Source organism: Chiloscyllium plagiosum, unplaced genomic scaffold, assembly GCF_037043375.1.
Source record: "Chiloscyllium plagiosum isolate Xiang-an unplaced genomic scaffold, Cpla_swu_hap1 HiC_scaffold_35, whole genome shotgun sequence".
Lineage (NCBI taxonomy): Eukaryota > Metazoa > Chordata > Chondrichthyes > Orectolobiformes > Hemiscylliidae > Chiloscyllium > Chiloscyllium plagiosum.
In genome coordinates, this window is record NW_028270173.1 from 43,816,356 (window position 1) to 43,840,282 (window position 23,927).

At 42.1% G+C, this 23,927-nt stretch overlaps 1 protein-coding gene and 1 long non-coding RNA gene across 2 annotated transcripts; one reads left to right on the top strand and one right to left on the bottom strand.

Annotated features, from left to right (window-relative positions):
• Positions 1 to 1,980: 1,980 nt before the first annotated feature.
• Positions 1,981 to 14,835, bottom strand: LOC148140727 (uncharacterized). Its single transcript, XM_087979534.1, has 3 exons — positions 14,699 to 14,835; positions 14,229 to 14,327; positions 1,981 to 3,158 (listed from the first exon to the last, which is right to left on the bottom strand). Exon 3 carries the CDS (start codon positions 2,868 to 2,870, stop codon positions 2,121 to 2,123), a length of 750 nt encoding a protein of 249 aa, XP_087835660.1. The 5' UTR covers positions 2,871 to 3,158; positions 14,229 to 14,327; positions 14,699 to 14,835; the 3' UTR covers positions 1,981 to 2,120.
• Positions 14,742 to 17,172, top strand: LOC122546699 (uncharacterized). The gene is made up of 3 exons (XR_015753074.1): positions 14,742 to 15,201; positions 15,949 to 16,052; positions 16,467 to 17,172. It is a non-coding gene; the product is annotated as an uncharacterized LOC122546699 (long non-coding RNA).
• The last annotated feature ends 6,755 nt before the right edge of the window (positions 17,173 to 23,927 follow it).

Sequence of the window (23,927 nt, forward strand, 5' to 3'; positions counted from 1 at the left end):
TTAATTTAAGTTTGATCAAGAGACTTCTCTCCAAAAATATATAATCAAGAAAGAACCCACTGTGCCCACTAATGCAGCCTTTCTCTTGGACACTCTTAAGTTAATTGTTGTTTTATCTGATTATGTTGTGAACTTCGTGCAAACTGGTTCCTCCAAGATTAGATGTGAAATTCACCGTTTGTTAATTTTCCCAGATGCACTCCGATGTCCAGCGGCACATGAATTCAAAAACAGCAAAGGCAGTAACTGTGCAGGTTCTCTCTCTCTCTCCTGCACTGTCCTCACTATGAGTTTCCTTTGTCTGTTCTTCTCCCTTTTAAAACTGCTGCTGTTTTGATTTTTTTCCCAAAGTTCCAAAACAATGCTGCCTCTTAACTATTTTAGCTAATTATCATTGGTGAAACGTTTCCCACCAATGCAACAAATGAAGGACTTCACCCCAGTACAAAACTGCTAGTGCTTCTGCAGATGACAAACTCTTCTGGAGCTCTCTTGAGCAATTGAATGTAAGTGTGAAAGTAAATGATTATCAGTGATAGTTAAAGACGATAAACCATGGGATGGAAGAGGTGGATCTGATTTTTGGAGTAAGATTTATAAGGGCATGAGATTTGGAAAGTGCAAATATGTCTTGCTGACAAATTTATTTCTTTCTGCAACTGATTCCTCATTGTGTTCATTGACCAGGTGCGGCAGACAGCAAAATATCGCAAAAACAAAATGGCGGTGGCCACAATGAAGAGTTATAACCATGATATGATCATGGTGCTACAGATCAAATGGTGTTCTGTAGTTTGCTTACTGTTAACTCACAATGTACATAGCTCAATCAGACCAATTGTTTAGCACAGCAGTAAGATACAAAGGGGCGAACTGACAAAGAACATTCATTGACATTTCAATGGGCGGAAGAAATGATAGAATCCCTTCCCATATATAGAGCAGGTAAATGGCTTTTCAGCAGTGTGAACCCGGTACGATGTCAAGAGTTTGGAGAGAGAGACACACATACCCTGACAAAGTGAAGACAAAGCTGTACTACCCGGTGTTTTCATGAACTGAATATGATGTTGAGATGTCAAAGTCAGCAACATTGAACTTTGCAGCATCTCATGAGGTCATCCGGGGACTTACCTGGACTAGCCTTGGAATTTCTGTAGCTACAAAAGGAAGTCAGAAGCTGAGATTCTGTGAAGAGTTACTCAACGCATGACTCAAAAAGTCAAGAAACTTAACTCACAAGTGCAATAGGGTACTCTCCACAAACCTGGATGAATACAACTCCACAAACATCCTGCAGGACAAAATAACCCATTTGATCAAAACGCCATTCAGTACCTAAGCTTATAATTAATACATCTCCGGTGCACTGTGGCACACGAGCATCTGCAAGGTACAGTGTCACAACATGACAATGTGTGGGAATCTCAAGAGCAGTGAGGACAGACCAGAAAAAAAACTCCTAAGCAGTGAAACTCCAGCGGTCCAAGTCCATGACCATCAGAAAATATAGAGAAAGGAGAAAACGTCGACCCTTCTCATCGAGGATTGGTGCTACGTCAGTTTCCTAAAATGCTTGGCAGACTCTGTCTCGTGAGAGTTGTTGCAGACTAGAGATGGGAATAATCCAAACTGGCAGCAGACTTTCTCTTTGGCTCAGTCTGCATATAACTGATGAGACCTGCTAAATTCAAATGGCAAGTATTTAAAATCATGTTAATCTTTATCCCAGATTTACAAAAACAAAGGGGGAGCTCCATTAAAACAGAAAATTCTCCCAGGTTTATCTGCAAGAGTAGAAACTAACCACAATGGAATTTCAGAGACATTTGGAGAGATGCGGAGAAATATACCACTTTATGCTAAGCATGCACATGTTCTTTATTTTGTATGCTGGAGGACATTTACATTGTTGACACTCTCCTTTGAATATCCAACTGTGGGCCATTGAGCTATATAGAGTCAAATATATTTGATTAAGCAGTTTTATTTATTAATTTAGCAATGTGACCAGGCTGGAGTTTAGTTCCATCAGCAGAAACAAAACCCAACTGTCAGAATGTGGTTCAGTTGTGGATGTGAATACCAGCAGTGAAAAAAGCAAGGTCCATCCCCTGCAATCAGTTGTGAATTTGCTGGTGTTTAAGCAGGTTGGATGACTGAGTGAATCCTTTCCCACATACAGAGCAATTGAATGGTCTCTCCCCAGTGTGTACTCGCTGGTGCGTCTTCAAGTTCGATAAACGTGCAATGGTTTTCACACAGCCAGAGCATTTGAAAGGTCTCTCATTGGTGTGAACTCGCTGGTGGGTCAGCAGGTGGAAGGACTGAGAGAATTCCTTCCCACAAATCGAACACGTGAATGGCTTCTCCCCAGTGTGAACCCGCTGGTGAGTTAGGAGGTTAGAAGACTGAGTGAATCCCTTCCTACAAATAAAGCAGGTGAACGGTCTCTCTCCAGTATGGACTCGCTGATGCTTCAGAAGGTTGGATGAACGGGTAAATGTCTTCACACAATAAGAACAACTGTATGGCTTCTCCCCGGTGTGAACTTGTTGGTGTGTCAGCAGGTGAGAGGATTGGGCGAATCCTTTCTCACACACAGAGCAGGTGAATGGCCTCTTGCCAGTGTGAAGCTGCTGGTGTTTCAGCAGGTTAGATGATTCTCGAAAACGCTTCCCACATTGCGAGCAGCTGAACGGCCTTTCCCCAGTGTGGCTACGTAGATGTATCTCTAACTGAGATGGGTAGTTGAATCCCTTCCCACAGTCCCCACATTTCCATGGTCTCTCCATGGTCTGGGCGGCTCTGTGACTCTCTAGGTTGGATGATGAGTTGAACTTTTGTCCACACAAAGTACAAATGTACATTTGCTCCTGCTAAAAAGGTTAAAATGTTTATTCAGGAATGATAACTAGTCGAAGTTCTTTTCACAGTCAATGCATTGGAACATTTTCAGTCAGGTGTCTGGATCTTGGTGTTATCCCAGTCACATCGATGCTTGAAATGTTTTGAACAGGCAAATGGAGCAAACGTGTCTCCTTTCACATTCAAATGCTGAGAATAACCAGGATCTGTTTGTTGTCAAGCAATACTGTCAAATCTGGATATGACATTGTGTTTTGAGTTTTCTGATCTCAGCTTTTCTTCCAATGTCCCTGTGAAAAGAGGTTAAAAATAATCACTACTCAAGGTACAAAACAGAATTTCAGAACAGGCATGTTTAGTTTCTATGGAACATTCTTTCCCCTATTGTTTCCTCAAAACTGTAAGCACTCATCCCATACATTTTCTTTTGTCCCTTTGGACAGATTTCAATCTGTCACACTTCTTCAAAATTTCTCTCCTCTCTGTCTTTGCCCTCTTCTGGCTGAGTTCAATTCTCCAACCCCAGTTGCAAAGTGACAATAAAGTCAACGAGTCAATGGTCACTCGTGTCTTGAAACCCAGACTGCTCCCTCTCCCATCATACAAGTTGGCTGCCATTTGTATGACCCTGCCCTGGTAACAAGAGACCCTGCTGACTCAAACCTGACTCAATGGTCAAATGTGGGTTTCGGGCTTCCTTCATGCAACTCCAGGTGAATTTCAGTTTTTTCCTCTTCACATTTTCCTCCTTATTCCTAATCAAATATCCTGCAGTTCTCTCCTCTAATCCTGGCACAATTAAGTAAAAGGAACAGTAAATCCTGCGCCTGAACCATTTTCAAAATGGTGGATGAGAAAGAATCATATCCATACAGCAGATCCTTTCTTCCCTCGATTTCTTGGAGCATTATTTATTGTATTTATAAGTGATAACTTTTTTTTTGAATTCAAAGGTAAAATCAGAAACAACATACTTTAAATGGGAGGAAATGGAGAGAGCAGGAATTTCAGGAGAGACCATGTGGGAGGTTCAAGAATGGATCGAGAGTTCAACACAAAACAAACAATGAACTTTCACAGCTGACCGATTGTGACATTACAAGCATCTCTGGGAATCGGAGCTCTGTCCAAGAAAACCAAACAAACAGCTGTCCTTGCAGAGACCTCAGTTTCAGAACAGCTCACAGCCGGGACAATCATGATTTCATTGACCGGTGAGTATTTGTTCTGAAAATTTAAAAAACTTATAAATCTTAAATTCCTTTGGCTAATCTATAATAGACTCTGATGTTTTACTGAGATCTGTGTTTTGTTTTCTTTAAATATAAAACATAGGTATGAAGTTATCCGAGAGCAGTGCTTTTCGAGCAATAAGAGGGTGGTACTGTCTGGATCTGTATATAAAGGTACACAGATGGCCTTTAGTAAATAAACATGCTCTTCCTATTTGATGTGTGAGGTTATCAAGAATTTCAATATTTCTGATGATTGCGCCTGTAAGAGGTGTGTTTGGTTATGAATCCATTGGGTCATATGGATCTGGTGGAGCAGCAGTTAGAGGCAATTAGGATGTGATGGATTGAAGTTCAAAAAGGTAGAAAAATGCAATTACAGTCAAATGGATGGGTTAACAATAGGACAGGTAGCAGAGGCAGACAGAAAGTGCAGGAGTCTCCTGTGGCTATATGCATCTCAAACAAGTGTGCTGTTTTGGAAAATGTAGGGTGTGATGGACTATCAGGAGAATGTAGCTCTGGCAGCCAACTTTCTGGGACCAAACCTAGCCATGCCGTGACGAGAGATATGTCCAGTTCCAAGCAATTAATTGTGATAGAGACTCTCTCTCTTTCTGGGAGCACAGACAGACATTTCTGTGACCGACAGCAAGACATCAAAATGGTCTGTAGCTGCCCTGGTCAAGGATGTCTTGGAAAGGGAGGAGTGACATTGTACATTGTACCAATGATATCGGAAGAGAAGGGAGGTGATTTTGAGGACTGAATATAGGAAATTGAGCAGGGGATTTGAAAATAGATCCTCTCGCGTAGTAATATATAGATTACTCCCTGTGACAGGTGCGAGTGAGAGTAGGAAGAAGATATTAGAGCAGATGAACGTGTGAGTGAAGAGCTGGTGCAGTGGGCAGCGAGTCACATTTTTTGATCATTGGAATCGTGTCTGAGGCAGAAACGGCCTTATGAGAAGGATGGTTCGCAGCTTAATTAGAAGGGGTAGATTGCTCATGCTACTCATGAGTTTGAAACCAGTAAAGGCTGGGGAGATGGGGCAATAAATAGTGAGAAAAGAGGAATGACTGAGGCTGGTACAATTGAGAAGAGGAGCAGGTCAAAGAGTCAAGGCAGGCAAGAGCAAGACAGAGATAAAAATAAGACTGATCAAACAAATTGCATTTATTTCAATATAAGACGACTGACAGGTAAAGCTGATGAATCCGAGGCATGGGTGGAAACCTGGCACAGGGATATCATAAAAATTACATAAACGTGTCTCAGGGAAGGACAGGACTGGCAGCTTAATGTATCAGGGTACTGATGCTAGAGAAAGGAGAGAAAGGACGCAAGAGTGAAGGGGGTGTGGCATTTTTGTTCAGCTGTACTCAGGGAGGATATTCCTGGGATTACGTTCAATGAAGTTATTTGGATGGAAATGAAAAAAAAAGGATTATCAACACATTGGAATTAAATATAGGCCCCTCAATAGTCAGCAGGAAATTAAGAGGCGGCTCAGTGACTCAGTGGTGTGCACTGCTGCCTCACAGTATTAGGGACCCGAGCTCGATTCCAGCCCCGTGCAAATGTCTGTGTGTGGTGTTTGCATATTCTCCCTGTATCTGCGTGAGTTTCCTCCAGTTGCTCTGGTGTCCACCCCTAATCTAAAGATGTGCAGGTTAGGTAAATTGGCCATGTTAAATTACCCATAGTGATCAGGGATGCGTAGGTTAGGTGCATGAGGAAGGAGTAAATGTAGGAGAATGGGCCTGGGTGGAATTCTGTGCGGAGGGTCGGTGTTGACTTGTTGGGCCGATGGGCCCGTGTCCGCACAGTCGGGATTCGAATTGCTTATCAAGCAAATTTGTGAGGGGTTATCAGTTATCTCTCAGAATAAGAGAATTATAATGGTAGGGGATTTTAACTTTCCAAGCATAGACTGGGACTGATATAGTGTTAAGGGCTTAGATGGATTAGAACTTGTCAATTGTCTACAAGAAGATTTTCTGATTAAATATGTCGATGAACCTCCGAAAGAAGGAGCAAAACATGACCTTTTCTTCAGAAGTAAAGCAAGGCAGTTGACTGAGGTGTCAATGGGAGTGCAAGTTGGGGCCAGTGATTATAATTCTGTTAGTTTTAAAAGAATAGACATAATCTAAAAGTTAAGATTCTAAATTGAAGTCACGCAAATTTTGATGGAATTCGGCAAGTCATTTCAAAAGTTGATAAGGAGAAGCTATTCATGGGTAAAGGGGCTGTTGGAAAGTGGGAGACCTTCAAAAATGAGATAAAGAATGAAGGGCTAGGTAATCGAAAATGGAGGATGGGGGAGAAAAGTTGCAGCCATAAGAGCTGCGACTTTGTTGAGGTATTTTCAGTGTTGAAATGAATTTCCTCATATTCTAGGAGCAGTAATTACTGTTTTATATGCTGTTGTATTGTATTGGAAGTTTGGGGAAAAAAACGATCAAAATAACAGCAGTTCAAAAAGGAAAAACACAGAAAAGGTCAGTGAATCAAATGGTGAAAGAAATTGACACTGCTGTCTAACCCAGCAGTAACCTGCACAGCTGCTTCCTTTGCTGTCTGGTTTCAAGCATCTTCAGATATTGGAGTGCTTCTGAGAAAAACAAACAGACAGCAAAATACACATATGACTTTTGAGAAACCAGTGTGTGGGAGCTCACAGCAGGGGAGCAGCTAATTGTCTTTTTAAAAACTGTACCCACACTATTTCTTTGGTAAATCCACAATAGCGAGTAGGTGTTTACATTTTGATTATTTCGTTAAAACTTTAAGAATATATAAACTTCGGTATTAAGGTTGGAGTTGTGTTTTTAGAGCAGTAAGACAGTGCTAGTTTCTGGGGGTGTATATTGTTAATATGTAAAGATTTTTTTTTGCAGGATTGATGTGCTCTTCCTGTCGGATGTGAGAGATTAGGGAGAGTTTCCATGCTACTGATGACTATGTCTGCAGGAAGTGTATTTCGTTGTGAATCCTGTCATATTGCATGGATCGATTGGAGCAGCAGTTAGGGGCAATGAGAAATTTGCAGGAGCTCGGGGGTGTGATGGATGGCAATTGCAGAGAGGGAGATAAACCGATGATTCATTCAGGATGATGGGTTACCTCGAGGAAAGGTCAGAGAGGGAGACAGGTAGTGGAAGAGTCACCTGGAGCCATCCTCATCTCAAACGAGTATGCGGTTCTGGAAATTGTAGGGGCTGATTGACTCTCAGGCGAATGTAGTACTGACAGCCAGGTTTCTGGTACTGAGACTGGCTCTAATGTAATGAGGATTATGCCAGATTCCAAGTGACCGATTGTGATAGAGGATTCTTTAGTTCGAGGCACAGACAGACGATTCTGTCGCTGACAGCTAAATATCGGAGTGGTGTGTTGTCTCTCTAGAGACAGGATCAAAGATATCTCAGAGAGGGTGTAGAATTTCCTCAAAGGTCAACAGGACCAGGATAAGGTCTGGAACTAATGTCATAGGAAGTGAAAAGAATGATATTCTGAGGAGAGAATATCAGAGTTTAGGTTGAATAGTAAAAAGCAGGCTTTCGAGATAGTCATATTTGGATTACTCCAAGTGCCATGAGCTAGTAATGGTAGGAATAGGAGGATAGAGCAGATGAATGCGTGGATGAGGAGTTGATACAGGGAGAAGGATTCACATTTTTTCTCATTTGAATGTCTTCTTTTGTAGAAATAGCCTGTGCAAGAAGTACGGAATGCATCTGCATTGGAAGAGGCCTAATATACTGGCGGGAAGATTTACTAAAGCTGCTTGCGTAGAAATACACAGGTCTGTGGGGGAGGGGGTGGGGGTAGGGGACCCATGGGGATAGTGAGGAAAGTGATCAGTCTGAAACTAGTACAGTTGGGAAAAATAGTAAATCAAACAGACAGGGCAATCAAGAACAAAAATGAAATGAGGTAGGACTGATAAATTAAACATCATTTATTTCATTGTAGGAGGTCCAGCAAAGCAGAAGCACAGAGTACATGATTAGGAACATGGGATGTGGAATATCATAGCAGTTCCAGAGATGTGGCTCAGGGATTTACCAGATTGCAGTTTAATTTTCCAGAGTATAGATTTTATAGGAAGGATAGTAAGGGGGACAAGAAAGGAAGGGGGAGTGGTGCTTTTGATTAGGGACAACATTATGTCTGTACTTAGGGAAGATATTCCTGGGAATATATCCAGGGAAGTTATTATAGAAATGGGAAATAAGAAAGGGATGATCACCTTACTGGGATTGTACTATAGATCCCCCATAGTCAGTCAGAAATTCAGTAAAAAAGCTGTAAGGAGATTTCAGTTGTTTGTATCAATCACAGGATTATGGGAGGGGATTTTGACTGTCCAAACAAGAAAATTTTCTGATTCAGTGTATGGATCTACCTACCACAGAAGGCAAAAAACCCGACCTCTTCTTGGGAAATAAGGCAGGGCAGGCGAAGTGCACAGCACAGAACCAGATAAGTTAATTGTTGTTTTAAGTCTGTCCAAGAGAAAGGCTGCAGTCGTAGATGCAGTGGATTCTTCCTTGACTATATGTTTTTGGAGATAAGTCTCTTGATTAAACTTAAAATATAAGCCATAGCTATTAATTTAACCTTGGGCAGTGTTTGTAGAGGAATAAGACGGTGTTATTTTCTGGGTCTGTGGATTGTGAAGGAGCAAAGATGGCCTTTGCAGTGATATGTACTTCTTGTCAGATGTGGGCGTTAAAAGAGAGTTTAAGGGTTACTGCGGATTATATCTGCCAAAAATGCTGTTGGATGCGAATCTTATCAGATCGAGTGGATCGGTTGGAGAGTCAAATAGAAGCGATGAGGAATTTGCAACAGCAACAGTATGCGATGTTTGGCACTTATAGAAAGTGGCGAGGGGGGAGGTCTCAGTTCCAGTCACATAGATGGGTTAACTTCAGGAAGTGTAAGGGAGGTAGGCAGCTACAGCAGGAGTCTTTTGTGGGTATACCCATTTCAAACAGGTATGCTGTTTTGGAAAATGTAGGGGGTGATGGATTCTCAGGGGAACGTAGCACAAACAGCCAAGTTTCTGGTATTGAGACTGGCTCTAATGCAATGAGGGGTACATCAGCTTCCAAGAGATCAATCATGTTCGGGGATTCTGTAGTCAGTGGTACAGACAGACGTTTCTGTGGCCAGCAGAGAAAAAATCAGAATGGTGTGTTGTTCCCCTGGTACCAGGATCAAAGATGTCTCAGAGAGGGTGAAGAATGTTCTCATGGGGGAGAAGGGACAGCAGGAGGTCATTGTCCACATTGGAACCAACGACATTGGAAGGGAAAAGGTTGAGACTCTGAAGGGAGATTACACAGAGTTACGTAGAAATTTAAAAAGGAGGTCCTCAAGGGTAGTAATATCTGGATTACTCCCAGTGCTACGAGCTAGTGAGGGCAGGAATAGGAGGATAGAGCAGATAACTGCATGGCTCAGCAGCTGGTGTGTGGGAGAAGGATTCACATTTTTGGATCATTGGAATTGGTCAGGCAGGGACAAGGTGGGACTAATGAATTAAACTGCATTTATTTCAATGCAAGGGGCCTAACAGGGAAGGCAGATGAACTCAGGGCATGGTTAGGAACATGGGACTGGGGTATCATAGCAATTACGGAAGCATGGCTCAGGGATGGGCAGGACTGGCAGCTGAATGTTCCAGGATACAAATGCTACAGGAAGGATAGAAAGGGAGGCAAAAGAGGAGGGGGAGTGGCATTTTTGTTAAGGGATAGCATTACAGCTGTGCTAAGGGTGGATATTCCCGGAAATACATCCAGGGACGTTATTTGGGTGGAACTGAGAAATGAGAAAGGGATGATCACCTTATTGAGATTGTATTATAGACCCCCCCCCCCCCCCAATAGTCAGAGGGAAACTGAGAAACAAACTTGTAAGGAGATCTCAGCTTTTAGATGGAGAGGAATTTCTTAAGTGCGTACAAGACAATTTTCTGATTCAGTATGTGGATGTACCTACTAGAGAAGGTGCAAAACTCGACCTCTTCTTGGGAAATAAGGCAGGGCAGGTGACTGAGGAGTCAGTGGGGGAGCACTTTGGGGCCAGCGACCATAATTTTATTCATTTTAAAATAGTGATGGAAAGGGATGGACCAGATCGAAAAGTTGAAGTTCTAAATTGGAGAAAGGCCAATTTTGATGGTATTAGGCAAGAACTTTTGAAAGCTGATTGGAGGCCAATGTTCGCAGGTAAAGGGACAGCTTGAAAATGGGAAGCCTTCAGAAATGAGATAACAAGAATTCAGAGAAAATATATTCCTGTCAGGGTGAAAGGGAAGGCTGGTAGGTACAGGGAATGCTGGATGATTAAAGAAATTGAGGGTTTAGTTAAGAAAAAGAAGGAAGCATATATCAGGTACAGACAGGATAGATCGAGTGAATCCTAAAAAGAGTATAAAGAAAATAGGAGTATACTTAAGAGGGAAATCAGGAGGGCAAAAAGGGGACATGAGATAGCTTTGGCAAATAGAATTAAGGAGAATCCAAAGTGGTTTTACAAATATATTAAGGACAAAAAGGGAACTAGGGAGAGAATTGGGCCCCTCAAAGATCAGCAAGACGGCCTTTGTGTGGAGTCACAGAAAATGGGGGAGGTACCAAATGAATAATTTGCATCAGTATTCACTGTGGAAAAGGATATGGAAGATATAGACTGTAGGGAAATAGATGGTGACATCTTGCAAAATGTCCAGATTACAGAGAAGGAAGTGCTGGATGGCTTGAAACAGTTAAAGGTGGGTAAATCCCCAGGACCTGACAGGTGTGCCCGAGAACTCTGTGGGAAGCTAAAGAAGTGATTGCTTGGTCTCTTGCTGAGATATTTGTATCATCGATAGTCACAGGTGAGGTGCCGGAGTTCTGGAGGTTGGCAAACATCGTGCCACTGTTTATGAAGGGCGGTAAAGACAGACCTCGGTGGTGGGCCAATTGTTGGAGGGAATCCTGAGGGTCAGGATGTACATATATCTGGAAAGGCAAGGACTGATTTGGGACAGTCAACATGGCTTTGTGCATGGGAAATCATGTCTCACAAACTTGATTGAGTTTTTTGAAGAAGTAACAAAGATTGAGGAGGGCAGAGCAGTAGATGTGATCTATATGGATTTCAGTAAGGCGTTCAACAAGGTTCCCCATGGGAGATTGATTAGCAAGGTTAGATCCCATGGAATACAGTGGGAACTAGCCATTTGGATACAGAACTGGCTCAAAAGGGAGAAGACAGAGTGTGGTGGTGGAGGGTTGTTTTTCAGCCTGGAGGCCTGTGACCAGTGGAGTGCCACAATGATTGTTGCTGGGCTCTCTACTTTTTGTCATTTACATAAATGATTTGGATGCGAGCATAAGAGGTACAGTTAGTAAGTTTGCAGATGACACCAAAATTGGAGGTGTAGTGGACACTGAAGAGGGTTACCTCAGATTACAACAGGATCTGGACCAGATGGGCTGAGAAGTGGCGGATGGAGTTTAATTCAGATAAATGCGAGGTGCTGCATTTTGGGAACGCAAATCTGAGCAGGACTTATACACTTAATTGTCAGGTCCTAGGGAGTTTGCTGAACAAAGAGATCTTGGAGTGCAGGTTCATAGCTCCTTGAAAGTGGAGGCGCAGGTAGATAGGATAGTGAAGGCGGCGTTTGGTCTGCTTTCCTTTATTGGTCAGAGTATTGAGTACAGGAGTTGGGAGGTCATGTTGCGGCTGCACAAGACATTGGTTAGGTCACTGTTGGAATATTGCATGCAATTCTGTTCTCCTTCCTATCGGAAAGATGTTGTGAAACTTGAAAGGGTTCAGAAAATATTTACAAGGATTTTGCCAGGGTTGGAGGATCTGAGCTACAGGGAGAGGCTGAACAGGCTGGGGCTGTTTTCCCTGGAGCATCGGAGGCTGAGGGGTGACCTTATAGAGGTTTACAAAATTATGAGGGGCATGGATAGGATATATAGGCAAAGTCTTTTTCCTGGGGTCAGGGAGTTCGGAACTAGAGGGCATATATTTCATTTGTCACACTGTTGCTCACTTAATTTTAAAAAAATCACACACATACCTGAGTAAGGAGCAGTGCTCCAAAAGCATGCACTTTCAAATAAACCTGTACGACCATAACAAGGTGTTGCATGGTTTTTAACTTTGTCCACCCCAATCCAACATCACCACCTCGACATCATGGCTCAGTTAATTAAATTGTATCATAGACAAAATTAAAACAATTATTTCTTTTCTTTTACTTAAGTAATGAACATAGATTCCAAATAGCAAAGGCCCCAAAGTTCCTCCTTGCAGGACTCCCTTTATCACAGCCTGCCAACTCAGAAATGCCGATTTAACTCTAATTTCAGCTTTTGTCTGGTAACTAATTCTTGACCATTTCTAACACAAGGAGCCATAAACTCTTTGGATACCCCTTTTCTGTGACAAGCTATCAAAATATGTTTGACGTCTTTTAATACACCATTTGCTAGTCTCACAGGATCTGAACAGATTACCAAGATATAATCGAAAAGGGTAAGAGAAGTGTGCAGGCAGAAAGGCTTTACTTAGAAGCAAACTCAAAGAAAAAAATCAGTTAGTGTTAATGTGTAATATAATGCAATCAAAAACCAGCTTAAATAATGGAAAATAGAGTTTATTAAATGAGAGAACGGCTTAAAAAATGAAGCACCAAGGGAAGTTTACTGGTAAATACAGAAAAATCATAATTGCACATCATGGAACTACACAGTTCAGGTCGTTAAAGGTTGTTTGGTATCAACCACAAATTTGGAGGATTTGAAGAAATTATAGAAAGTAACAAGGATTCAGGCACTTCATAAACAAATACTTAACAGGGTATAAGGCTTCAACTGCTAAAATTGACAATTTGATAATAATAGATGAGTTTTCAAAGTCAATATGAGGCTATTTGTTTGAAAGGAAGATGAACAAAAAGGGTATTAATGCCCAATATTTACCAGGTGTGGCTAGTAATTTGTGAAATTTGATTATAATAAATAGAAGAAGGAAGTCCACAGGATAAATACTGCACACAGGATGAGGGCCTGGAGGTTGGACCATTAGAGTAGGGACATGAAGTACAAAGATGAAAGGCAGGAAAATGTGGGTAAAATCAAACACTGAACTGGGATCAAACATGCCCCTTAAAGTGATCATGAATTGTTGAAGAAATCCAAAGATGGAGGAGTCAAACAATAGTGCACAAAAAGATCGAAGTAATGTTGTAGTTTAACTATGAAAAAAAAGATTGATATTGCAGTTTCAACACAATGCTCACGAATGGAGAAATCTCCAAACTGTAATGGGCGCATAGCAGCACTTGGCTATCTCATTTTCTTCTTACAAAGTAAGGAGAAACATCTCTCCTTTTATATTCCACTCCCTTTGCAATATCCCAGATGCATCTGTTTTGAAACTTGCTGCAGTTTTTCTCCACTTAAGTAACATTCAGCTCCTGTATCTTCCTGCCAAACCTCACATTTCCACACATTACATTCCATCTAACAATTTTTTGCCCACTCACTTAGCCTGTATAAATGCCTCTCCACACCTTTTGCATTCTCACCATATTACTTCCTACCTATTTTTTCGTACACGCAAATTAGCTATGGCACATTCATTTTCCTCAGCCAAGTCATTGTTATATATCATCATAAACTATGTGCCCCCACCCACTCCATGAGATGCAGTTTGCTATTGTGATCAGACCCCATTTGTCCCAATTTGGAAGAGGCCGAGTGTTATACTCACTGGACTATTAGTTTAAAGATTGAGATAATGTTCTGAGCCTGGTTTGAATACCACCAAGGCACACAGTGGAATTTGAATTTAGTGAAATCTGGAAGGATAGACTACTCCTATCAGTGTCTTCTTTATTTTTTTTAATCCTTTCCTTCACCCATATCGATTTAATGTGCACCAATCCAGGATTATTCCTTGCTACCGGACTTATTCCATTTTGTACGGAACATGCTACCTTACTCCCTGTTCCTTCATGCATGCTTTTGCATAAAAGTCACATACATCTGAAGATTTAATTCCCATTGTGGATGTATTCGCAACAACAATGATTACCTTTCAGATTCTGTTTCTTCACATTATCCTGAGATTGTCATCGTCCTTCAGCAGAATCTCATTCTTTGTCCGACACACTATATATACACCTGTATAGGGCTAAGAGTGAGAGAGAAAAACTATATTGTTAATAAGTATTAAATGGAGATTTCTATTTTCACAGCAAGAAAATTCCCAATTTCATCGTTTGCAACAGAGGTGGTACCGTCCTGAATCTTGCACTGGGAAACAACAATGCCTGAGTGAACTTGCTTAATTACAGAAAAAGGTAACCATAAAATTACGAAATCGAAAATGCACAACAACTTCTGCGGGTGGGGAAAACACCTTTTGTGGCTGATCACAATAAATTCGACGCTTTTGAAGAGCCAACCAGTAATCGCAAGTTCAATACCCACAATGCTCTGCGATTGATTAAGGACTCTCTCCAAACCTTTGAATTCGATGGTGCTGAAAGTGCGCATACTCACCAGGATGGGCAGCGGGGCATTCTGGATGCTCCTTTGTCTCGAACCAGATGCGGTGGACAGGAGAAAAGGGAGCGGGGACTGGCGGCGAGAGTATGGTGGAAGAGCGATCGCACCAAGTGAATGGTAAGCTTGCTCCCTTTGAACCACAGACGCCAAATGGCCAGGCGGAGCAAATCTGATTCGGGCCCCGACACCAGCAATCAGCACCTCTTAACCAGCTCTCACTGCTATCCCCTCCCCCCAAAACCGACCCGAGTCAACTTCCGGAAGGCCCAATGCGCATGCTCATCTCTGGACTTGCTTCCCCCGAGACGGCAGGGTTTTTTGCTCCTGTGTTTTGCTGTCCTCCTGCTATTTATATTCTGCAGCGTCTGGAATCGCAGAGGGAACCATTATCCTGCAACATTAAAACAAAACGGCCATACCCCGTCTTCTGTGTATGTGCAAGCAGTTTTTGAATCTTCCTCACAATATCTCTCGTTGAAATTATTCCAGTTTGAAAGGTAAAACGGTCTAAGTTTCTGATTCAGTGCTCTTAGGAATCACCTCGGAAGATTGGAGCTCATTCAGGCGCCATGTAAATACTCCCAAGGAGCGAGGACATGGGCATTGTTTGGCCAGGATAAAAACTGAATGGTGCAACCGTCTGAATGGCTTCCTCTGCTTTTCCTTACAGTCGTGGTTTTTGTGATCAGAATTTATTGAGTACTTGCAAACCAGGGTTTGTTTTAGTTAATGGGTTGTGGGTATTTCTGTCAAGGCCATAACATGTTGGCCATCCTTAATTACCTTTGAGAAGGCAGGATACGTTTCTCCTGTCTGTCTGACTCAGTTTTACAATGGACAGGTGATTTCTTTTTGTTCACTGAACATATCTAATTTCAAGCAGGAATATTGTAAGTGTGAGGCGTCAGCTGATGAAAGCGGAATAGCCTCTTAACGCACATTTCCGATGATCGCACAGATAGATTGGGCACAGAGTCTCATGGAAGATAAAGGGTTCTGCATAGAACTTGACATGGTCAGATTCAGAATATTCAGGGGATTCAGCAAGAGGAGAAATGAATACAGCCAGTCATAATCCATGAGGGAACAAGGGAAAGTTAACCAAAAGAGAAATAAGTTTTAAATGCTGTGATGGGTTTGGATGTTGACACCGAGTAGAGGCAGGTTTGATTTGATTTGATTTGATTTATCATTGTCACATGTATTGAAGTACAGTTAAAAGTGTTGGCTTACCTGCTTTACAGCCAGACCATTCTGTACAAATGCATGAGGATAACAACAGAATGCAGGATACGATGTTCCACCTGCTGAGATGGTGCAGAGAGAGATCAACACTAACATTAAAGAGGTCAGTTCAAAAGTCTGGTAATGGCAGGGAAAAAGCTGTTTTTTCAATGCAAACAAATTTCATATAAATTCGATGTGTTCTGCCTGATAGAAGAGGGTAGAACAAGGAAAGATTAGAGTAGGAAGGGCCTTGATTATTTTTCTGCTTTCCAAAGCATCAGGAAGTATAGATGAAGTCAATGGATAGGAAAATGGTTTGCAAGATGGATTGAGCTGTGTTAACACGTCTATAATTTCTTTTGGTCTTGGGAAGAGCAGTTGCTGTATCATGCTGGGATACAGACAAATAGAATGAGTGAGTGAATGGGAAGTGAATGTAGAGCTGAAAGTAAACAAGTTCAGCAAGTATATTCTGTACACAATTGAACTTCACTCTGTTATAACACTGATAACTTTTATGATTTCCTTTTTACAGGGCATTAGATCAAGAGCATTTACAGATGGGAAATTCAAACCAAGTATCATATGAAGATCTGGCAGCATCAATCAGTTCATCAGACCCCGAATGTCATCTACCTTTGGATGTGGAAGGAGATTATTTTTGCCTGTTCAGTTTGTGAGGAAAGAATTTCCTGAATAAATGTCACCAGAGAAGCACCAACACACACACACACTCAAGTGAGTCTATTCCAGTAGATTGCCTGTGAAATAACGTTTTATAATTTATGCAGCCTCAAAAATAGCACTTACGATGCAGAATAGTTAATCAACTGTTTTGTGTGTCGACGAGATTCAATTGATTATCCAAGCGAGAGAGACGTAAGGATATATACACAATGGAGAAGCCTTGGAAATGTCGGGAATGTGGGAAAGGATTCAATTATCCATCCAAAATGGAAAATCATCAACGTAGCAACACCGGAGAATGGGCATTCACCTGCTCTGTTTGTGGTAAAGGTTTCAGTTACCCATCTGAATTGAAAAATCATCGACGCAGCCACACTGGGGAGAGGCCATTCACCTGCTCTGTATGTGGGAAAGGATTCGGTCAATTCTCGATCCTCCAGACAAATCAGCGGGTTCACACTAATGAGAGACCATTCACTTGCATTCATTATGGGAAGCGATTCAGACAGTCGCCTCATCTAATTGCACACCAGAGAATTCACACAGGGGAAAGGCCCTATGTGTGGGAAGAGATTCACCCATGTATCCCACCAGCTGACACTCCAGGGTGTACACACTGGGGAGCGGCCTTTTACCCGCCCTGTGTGTCAGAGAGATTTACATGGTCATCTGAGCTTTTGACACATCAGCGGGTTCACACTGGAGAAAGGCTATTCATCTGCTCAGTGTGTGAGAAGGGATCTAATCGATCTTCTAATTTACAGAGACACCAGCAAGTTCACGTGAGATTGAAGGGGCTTGAATGTTCTATTATTGCTAGTGTTAATTATGCACAAGACTGAATCAGATGAATTCAATCCGTATTTGCTTTGGCTTCTGTTCATGCTGGAATACTGGATCATTGGTTGCTTTCTTTCTGAGAACGTCAGTATCCCTTTCGGAAGCACTGTTCAACAGAGAAACAAGTCAACAGGAGATTTATAAATGCATTTTTGAAAAATAAAAAGGGAACTAAAACTAATCCAATAAATTATGTACAAAGGAACTACATAATAGTGGTGTGAAATCTATATTCAAATAGAGAATCGACTCCAAGAAACAGCAAATAGTATTTAAAATAAAACGTCAGTGCTTATTTCAAAATAGAAAGTGCCCATTCTTAATACTTTGAACAGTAACAGGAAAAGCAGATAAAGGTAACGCAGTAGATGTAACATGTTTATGTTTTTTAAAGGCCTTCAATCAGTGAGAATATAGTACATTCATGACGAAAATCAGAGCATGTGGAGTCAAAGACCAGATTTAATTGACAGGAAGCTCTCTGTACAGCAGAATATTTTGTATACGGCAAATGATTTACCCATTCACTCAACCTAAAAACACAATAGTGACATTTGACACTCGGGGTTGATTCTGCTAGTAGTACTTCGATGAAACACATCCTGGACTCGACTATGATAATGAGCTGTGCACAGGTTCTTGCATTCATGCTGAATTTTACACATTGGCTCTCTGGCTCAAGATTCCATTTAATCATAGTACATCATTTCTGTTCATTTGAGAAGAGAATTCAGTGGCAGTGCCAACATTCCCTGTGGAACAGAGTTTTCCCTGTCTTTACGGGAACCTCTTGAATTTTGTGAAGTCAATATGATCTTAGATTTATGGAGTATATAATGGGAAACAACAGTTGAGGAATTTTACAGCAGATGGAGTCATACAGCAAGGGAACCGGTATTTCTGCCAAAGTTGTCTATACTGACCAGTTTTCCAAAACTGAACTAGTCCCATTTGATTGTATTTGTCCGATATCCCTCTAAAATATTCCTATCCATGTAGCTGTTGAAATGTCTTTTGACTTTTGTAACTGTACCCACCTCCACCACTTCCACTGGCAACTTGATCCATACACGCACCACCATGTGTGTGAAAATTTGTCCCTTAGGTCGCTTTTAAATCTTTACCACTCACATTAAACCGATGCCCTGCAGGTTTGGAGTTCCATACTGTGGTGAAAAGGCCTTGTCTATCCACCTTAGGTATGCTCCTCAATTTTATATAACTCTATAAGATCACCTGTCAGTCTCCTACGCTCTTTGGAAAAAATTCCCAGCCTATTCAACCTCTGCTTATAATTCAAGATTTCCAGTCTCAGTAACATCCTTGTAAATCATTTTTTTTGCGCACTGTCCAATTTAATAAAATCCTTCCTACAATACTCCAAATGTTGCCTCACCAATGTATTTTATAGCTGTAACATGACATCTCAATTCCTGGACTGAAGGCATGGATGCCAAGTGCCATCTTCACCAGCCTTTCTACCTGTATCACCACTTCAAAGAAACTACGTCCAATGACCCCTAAGACTAATCTGACAACACTCCTCAGGGCCCTACCATTAAATGGAAGTCCTGTCCAGTGTGTCTTCACAAAATGTAATGTCAGAAATTTATATGCATTGAATTTCATCTGGTATTCCTCTGTCCACTGCTCTAGTTAGTCAAGATACTGTTATACTCTGAGATGATCTTCTTCATTGTCCACTACACTGCCAATTATGGTGTCATCCCCTAGTTTACTAATCATGTCTCCTATATTCTCGTCAAAATCGATGGTATAATTGATGAAAAACAATAAACCCAGCATTGATCCTTGTCCCACACTGCTGGACACAGTTCTCAAGTTGAAACAACAATCTTCACTCTGTCTCCTACCATCAAATCAAGTTTGTAGCCAACTGGCTATCTCTCCCTGGATCCTATGTGATCTAACCCTATTAATCAGTCTACCTTATTGGAATCTTGTCAAAAATGTCAGTAAAGCCCATGTAGACAAAGTATATCACTGTGCCTTCATCTAGATACTCTGTCACCTCTTCAAAAGAATTAGTCAAATGTTTGAGAAATGATTTCCAACATACAAAGCTATGGTGACTATTCCTAATTAGTCCTTGCCTTTCCAAATGCTTGTCAATGCCATCTCTAAGAATCCCTTCTAATACCTTACAACCACTGACATTATGTTAAACCAGTCTGTAATGCCATGGTTTTCCATTGCTAACTTTCTTTAAAAAATGACACAACATTAGCCACCCTGCATGCTTCCAGCACATCACCTGTGGCTATTAATGATACAAATGTCTCTGGCAGGGGCCCAGGAATTTCTTCGTTAGTTTCCCACATTGTCCTGAGATACACGTGATGATGTTCAAGAATTTATCCGTCTTGATGCATTTTAGGATTCCAGCAACTCCTGTTCTACAATGTAGACTCTTCATGACATCACTATTTATTTCCTAGAATTCCCTAATTACATATATTTCTCCATGGTAAATACTGACAAGAATTATTCATTTAGGATTTTCGCTGTTTCATGTGGCACCACACACAGATGACCTCATTGATCTTTAAGGGGTTCTATTCATTCCCTGATTATGCTTTTGCAAGGGCAGTCTCATGCAGCTGAACGATGTGGAATTGTATTGGAAGAGAATGGTGAGATGAATTATTTCAAACTCCGAAGACAGATTAAGAAACTGAATCAATCCGATGGCTCTGCTGATTTTGACAACAGCTATTTTGGTACTGCAACAGAGATAGAAATGTAATTGTAACGGTTTGATTCTGGCTTTTGGGGAAAGAAGATTCGAAAATGTGTTGTAGGTGAGGTGGAAGTTTGCAAGGGTAGTGAGTTTGAGTCTTATTCTTTTGGGACCTTCAAAATAGTGGCAATTTTGGTGATGAGAATGAGAGCACAGTTCACAGACTGCAGCTTCTGCAATGGCTTTGCGTTATCAGCGAAGGAGCAGGAGAAGCGAGGTTTCCAGCATAAGCTCTACATCAAGAATTTCAGAAGAGAGGCTTATGCTCGAAACGTCAATTCTCCTGCTCCTCGTACGCTGCCTGACCGGCTGTGCTTTTCCAACACCACACTTCAACTCTCATGCAGCAAGGCTGGAAAGGCTGGGACATTTTTCACTGGAGTGTAGGAGATTGAGAGGCGACCTGACAGGAGTTTATAAAATAATGAGAAGTGCAGATAAAGTGAATGGTTGGCTTTTCTGAAGGATGGAGGATTTAAAGACTTGAGGATATATTTTTAAGGTAAGAGGGAAGAGAATTAAAAATGACATAAGAGGGAAATATTTTTATGCAGTAAGTGGTTTATATGTGGAATGAACTTCCTGAGGAATTGGTGGATGGTTGCACAATAATGCTTAAATGACATGTGGATAGATAGAGAAATAGGAATGTTTTGGAAGGAAATGGTCTTGGAGCAAGTAGTTGGGACTAGCTTAGTTTGGGATTACATTCGGCATGACTGTTTGGACTGAAGGGTATTTCCATGGAGTGTATCTGTACTCTGTAGAATATAGATGTGACAACAAGTGATGGGGATATAAACATGAGAGTGTGTCCAGGGATTTAATAATGTGCAATTGATTAAGATGCAATCTCTGAAAGGGGTAAGCACATTTCATCACAACAGAATATAGACAGGTACAGATTCAGAAAATGCTTGAGAAACATTTGAACTGTTTGAATCTGATGTGATTGAAATCTGAAGAGTTCTTATTGGACTCAAAATATTATCTCTTTCTTTCCAAATGCTGCCAGACATGTTGGTTGTCTCCAGCATTCTGTTTCAGTTTTAGAGAAATCACAACATTTTGCCAGTATTTGAGGATAGAGAATGCTCATAATTTCATTGCCTCATGGAGCTAGTGCAGATGTTCTCAATCCCCACTCACCCTGGCCAACTATACCATCCCAGTTAGCAAGTTTGCTGATGTTTTGATTACTTTTTGCATTTCAGGGAGTTCATCGCACGATTGGTTAGGCCCTTTTTTGGAATATTGTGTGCGGTTCTGACTACTTCCCATCAGAGGATATTCTGAAACTTGAAAGGGTTCAGAAATGTTTTACAAGAATGTTACCAGGGTTGGAGGATTTGAGCGATCGGGAGAGGCTGAATAAGCTGGGGCTATTTTCCCTAGAACATCTGAGGCTGAGGAATCACCTACAGAGGGTTATAAAATCATGAGGGGCTTGGATAGTGTAAATACACAGAATCATTTCCCTGGGGTGGGGGAGTCCAGAATTAGAGGGTGTTGGGATAGGGTGAGAGGGAAACGATTTGAAAGGGACCAAAAGAGGCAAAGTTTTCAAGCAGAGGGTGGTGCATATAAGGAACGTTTCCAGAGGAAATTGTGGAGGCTGTTGCACTCACAACGTTTACAAGGCATTGAGGTAAATATATGAAGAGGAAGTGTTTGGAGAGATATGGTCTGAGTGCTGGCAAATGATTAGCATGGACGAGTTGGACCCATGGGTCTGTTCCCGCATTGCATAACTCTGTGATCCCACAAATTACAGCCGGTCTGGGGAATCCAGACAAGTGCCAAACCAAGTGTTAATTGAAAACAAAACAGAGAATGTTGGTTGGCGGAGTCACCATGAGCGTCTCCTGGATTCTGTGGAGCAGCCGCATTCTGTTTGTCTCAGACAGCCCCAGGTCCAGAGCCTTCGATAACAGTGGTGATCTCCACTAAAATCAAGAAAATGCTGTGCAGTTGGCAATATCATTAGGGAACTGATGTGGTGGGTCTGGAGGGAATTGTAGATAAAGGGAGAGGCAAGGGCATGGTGCTGAAGTGGGGATAAGTGAAGATAGGTGGAGGGTATGACCTGGTTTGTCAATGGGAGGAATGGATCCAGTTGGTGGCAGGGAACAGTGACGGTGAGGTGCAGGGTCTGAGAAGGAAGTTGGGGGATGGGCAGGGAAGTTATTTGAAATTGGAGAATGCAATTTTGAGTCTTGAGGGCTGTAGTGTGCCCAGGCGGAATACAAGTTTTGTTCCTCTATTAGGTGCAGTGTTTTGATTGAGCAATGGAGGAGGCCAAGGATAGTCATGTTGGAAAGGGAGTGTTTGGGGAAATTGAATTGCGTGGTGACTGGTGTGTCTTGCTGGCCTCTGCTGTGATACTCGGTGAGTCATTGCCAAAGTTTATAATCGGTTTTCCGGATGTAGAGGAGACCACATTGGGAGTACCGAATGCAATAAGCTCGGTTGGAAGAAAGGCAGGTGAACCTCTGTCTCAACTGAAAAGGCTGTTTGGGGCCCTGGGCGGAGATGAGGTGGGTGGTGTGCTCGTAGATTTTGTATTTTTTCTGTGTGCAAGGAAAGGTACTTGGTGTTAAGTGATGGGGTGGCACGAACAAAGAACTGTCAAAGGGAACAGACCTTGTGGAAGGCAGAGTGGGATGGGGTGGGGAAGATGTTCTTGGTGGTGGGGTCTTGGAGTTGTCGGAAGTGTTTGAGGATGATGTGTTGGATGCGGACTCTGGTAGAGTAGTAGGTGGAGACAAGGGGGACTCTGTTCTTACTGTGCTGTGAGGCAAATTTTAGAGTGGTGGAATAGGGAATGGAGGTGGTTTGGCAGAGAGATGTCTGGAAGATGGAGGGAGGAAAAGCAATTAATCAAAATCGCTGCTCAACTGGAATGCTCGCAAGTGGAATATCTACTCATTCAAACAGATGTGGTGGAGGTAGAATAATTGAGCAAATGGGATGGAGTTTTTGCAGGTTGCTGGGTGGGAGGAGGTGCAGTCCAGGTAGTTATAGGAGTCTGTAGGTTTGTAGTAGATGCCCATTTGCAGGCTGTTGCCAGAGATGGTAATGTTGAGGTCAAGGAAGGGGAGGGGGTCATCTGAGGTGGACCAACAGAATTTGAGGGTGGGGTGGAAGTTGGGGGTGTGGTCGATGATCTGTTCCAGTTCAGCCTGGGGTAGGACACTGCCCTGGTGCAATACTTGATGTAATGGTGAAAGAGTTGAGGGACTGTTTGATATGGCGAACAAAGATGCGGGCATAGCGTGGACCCTTCCATGTACCCATGGACACATCCTTGATTTGGAGGAAATGGGAGCAGTTAACGGAAATATTATTCAGGGTGAGGACCAGATTAGTGAGGCAGAGGAGGGTATTGGTGGAGGGGGACTGGTTGCGTCTATTGGAGAGGAAGAAGCAGTGGGCAAGCTGACCATCCTTGTGTGGTATGGACGTGTATAATAACTGCACATCCATAATAAAGAGACAGCGCTGTGGACCAGGAAACTGGAAGTTGTTGAAGATATGGAGGGCATGGATGGTGTCACAGATGTCAGTGGGAGGTGCCTTAACTTGGGGGGAGAGGATGGAGTCATAGTAGGACAAGATGAGTTCAGTGGGGCAGCAGCATGCGAGATAATAGGTCACCAGTCTGGTTGTGCTTGTGGATCTTAGGGAGCAGGTGGAAATGCCAGGGAG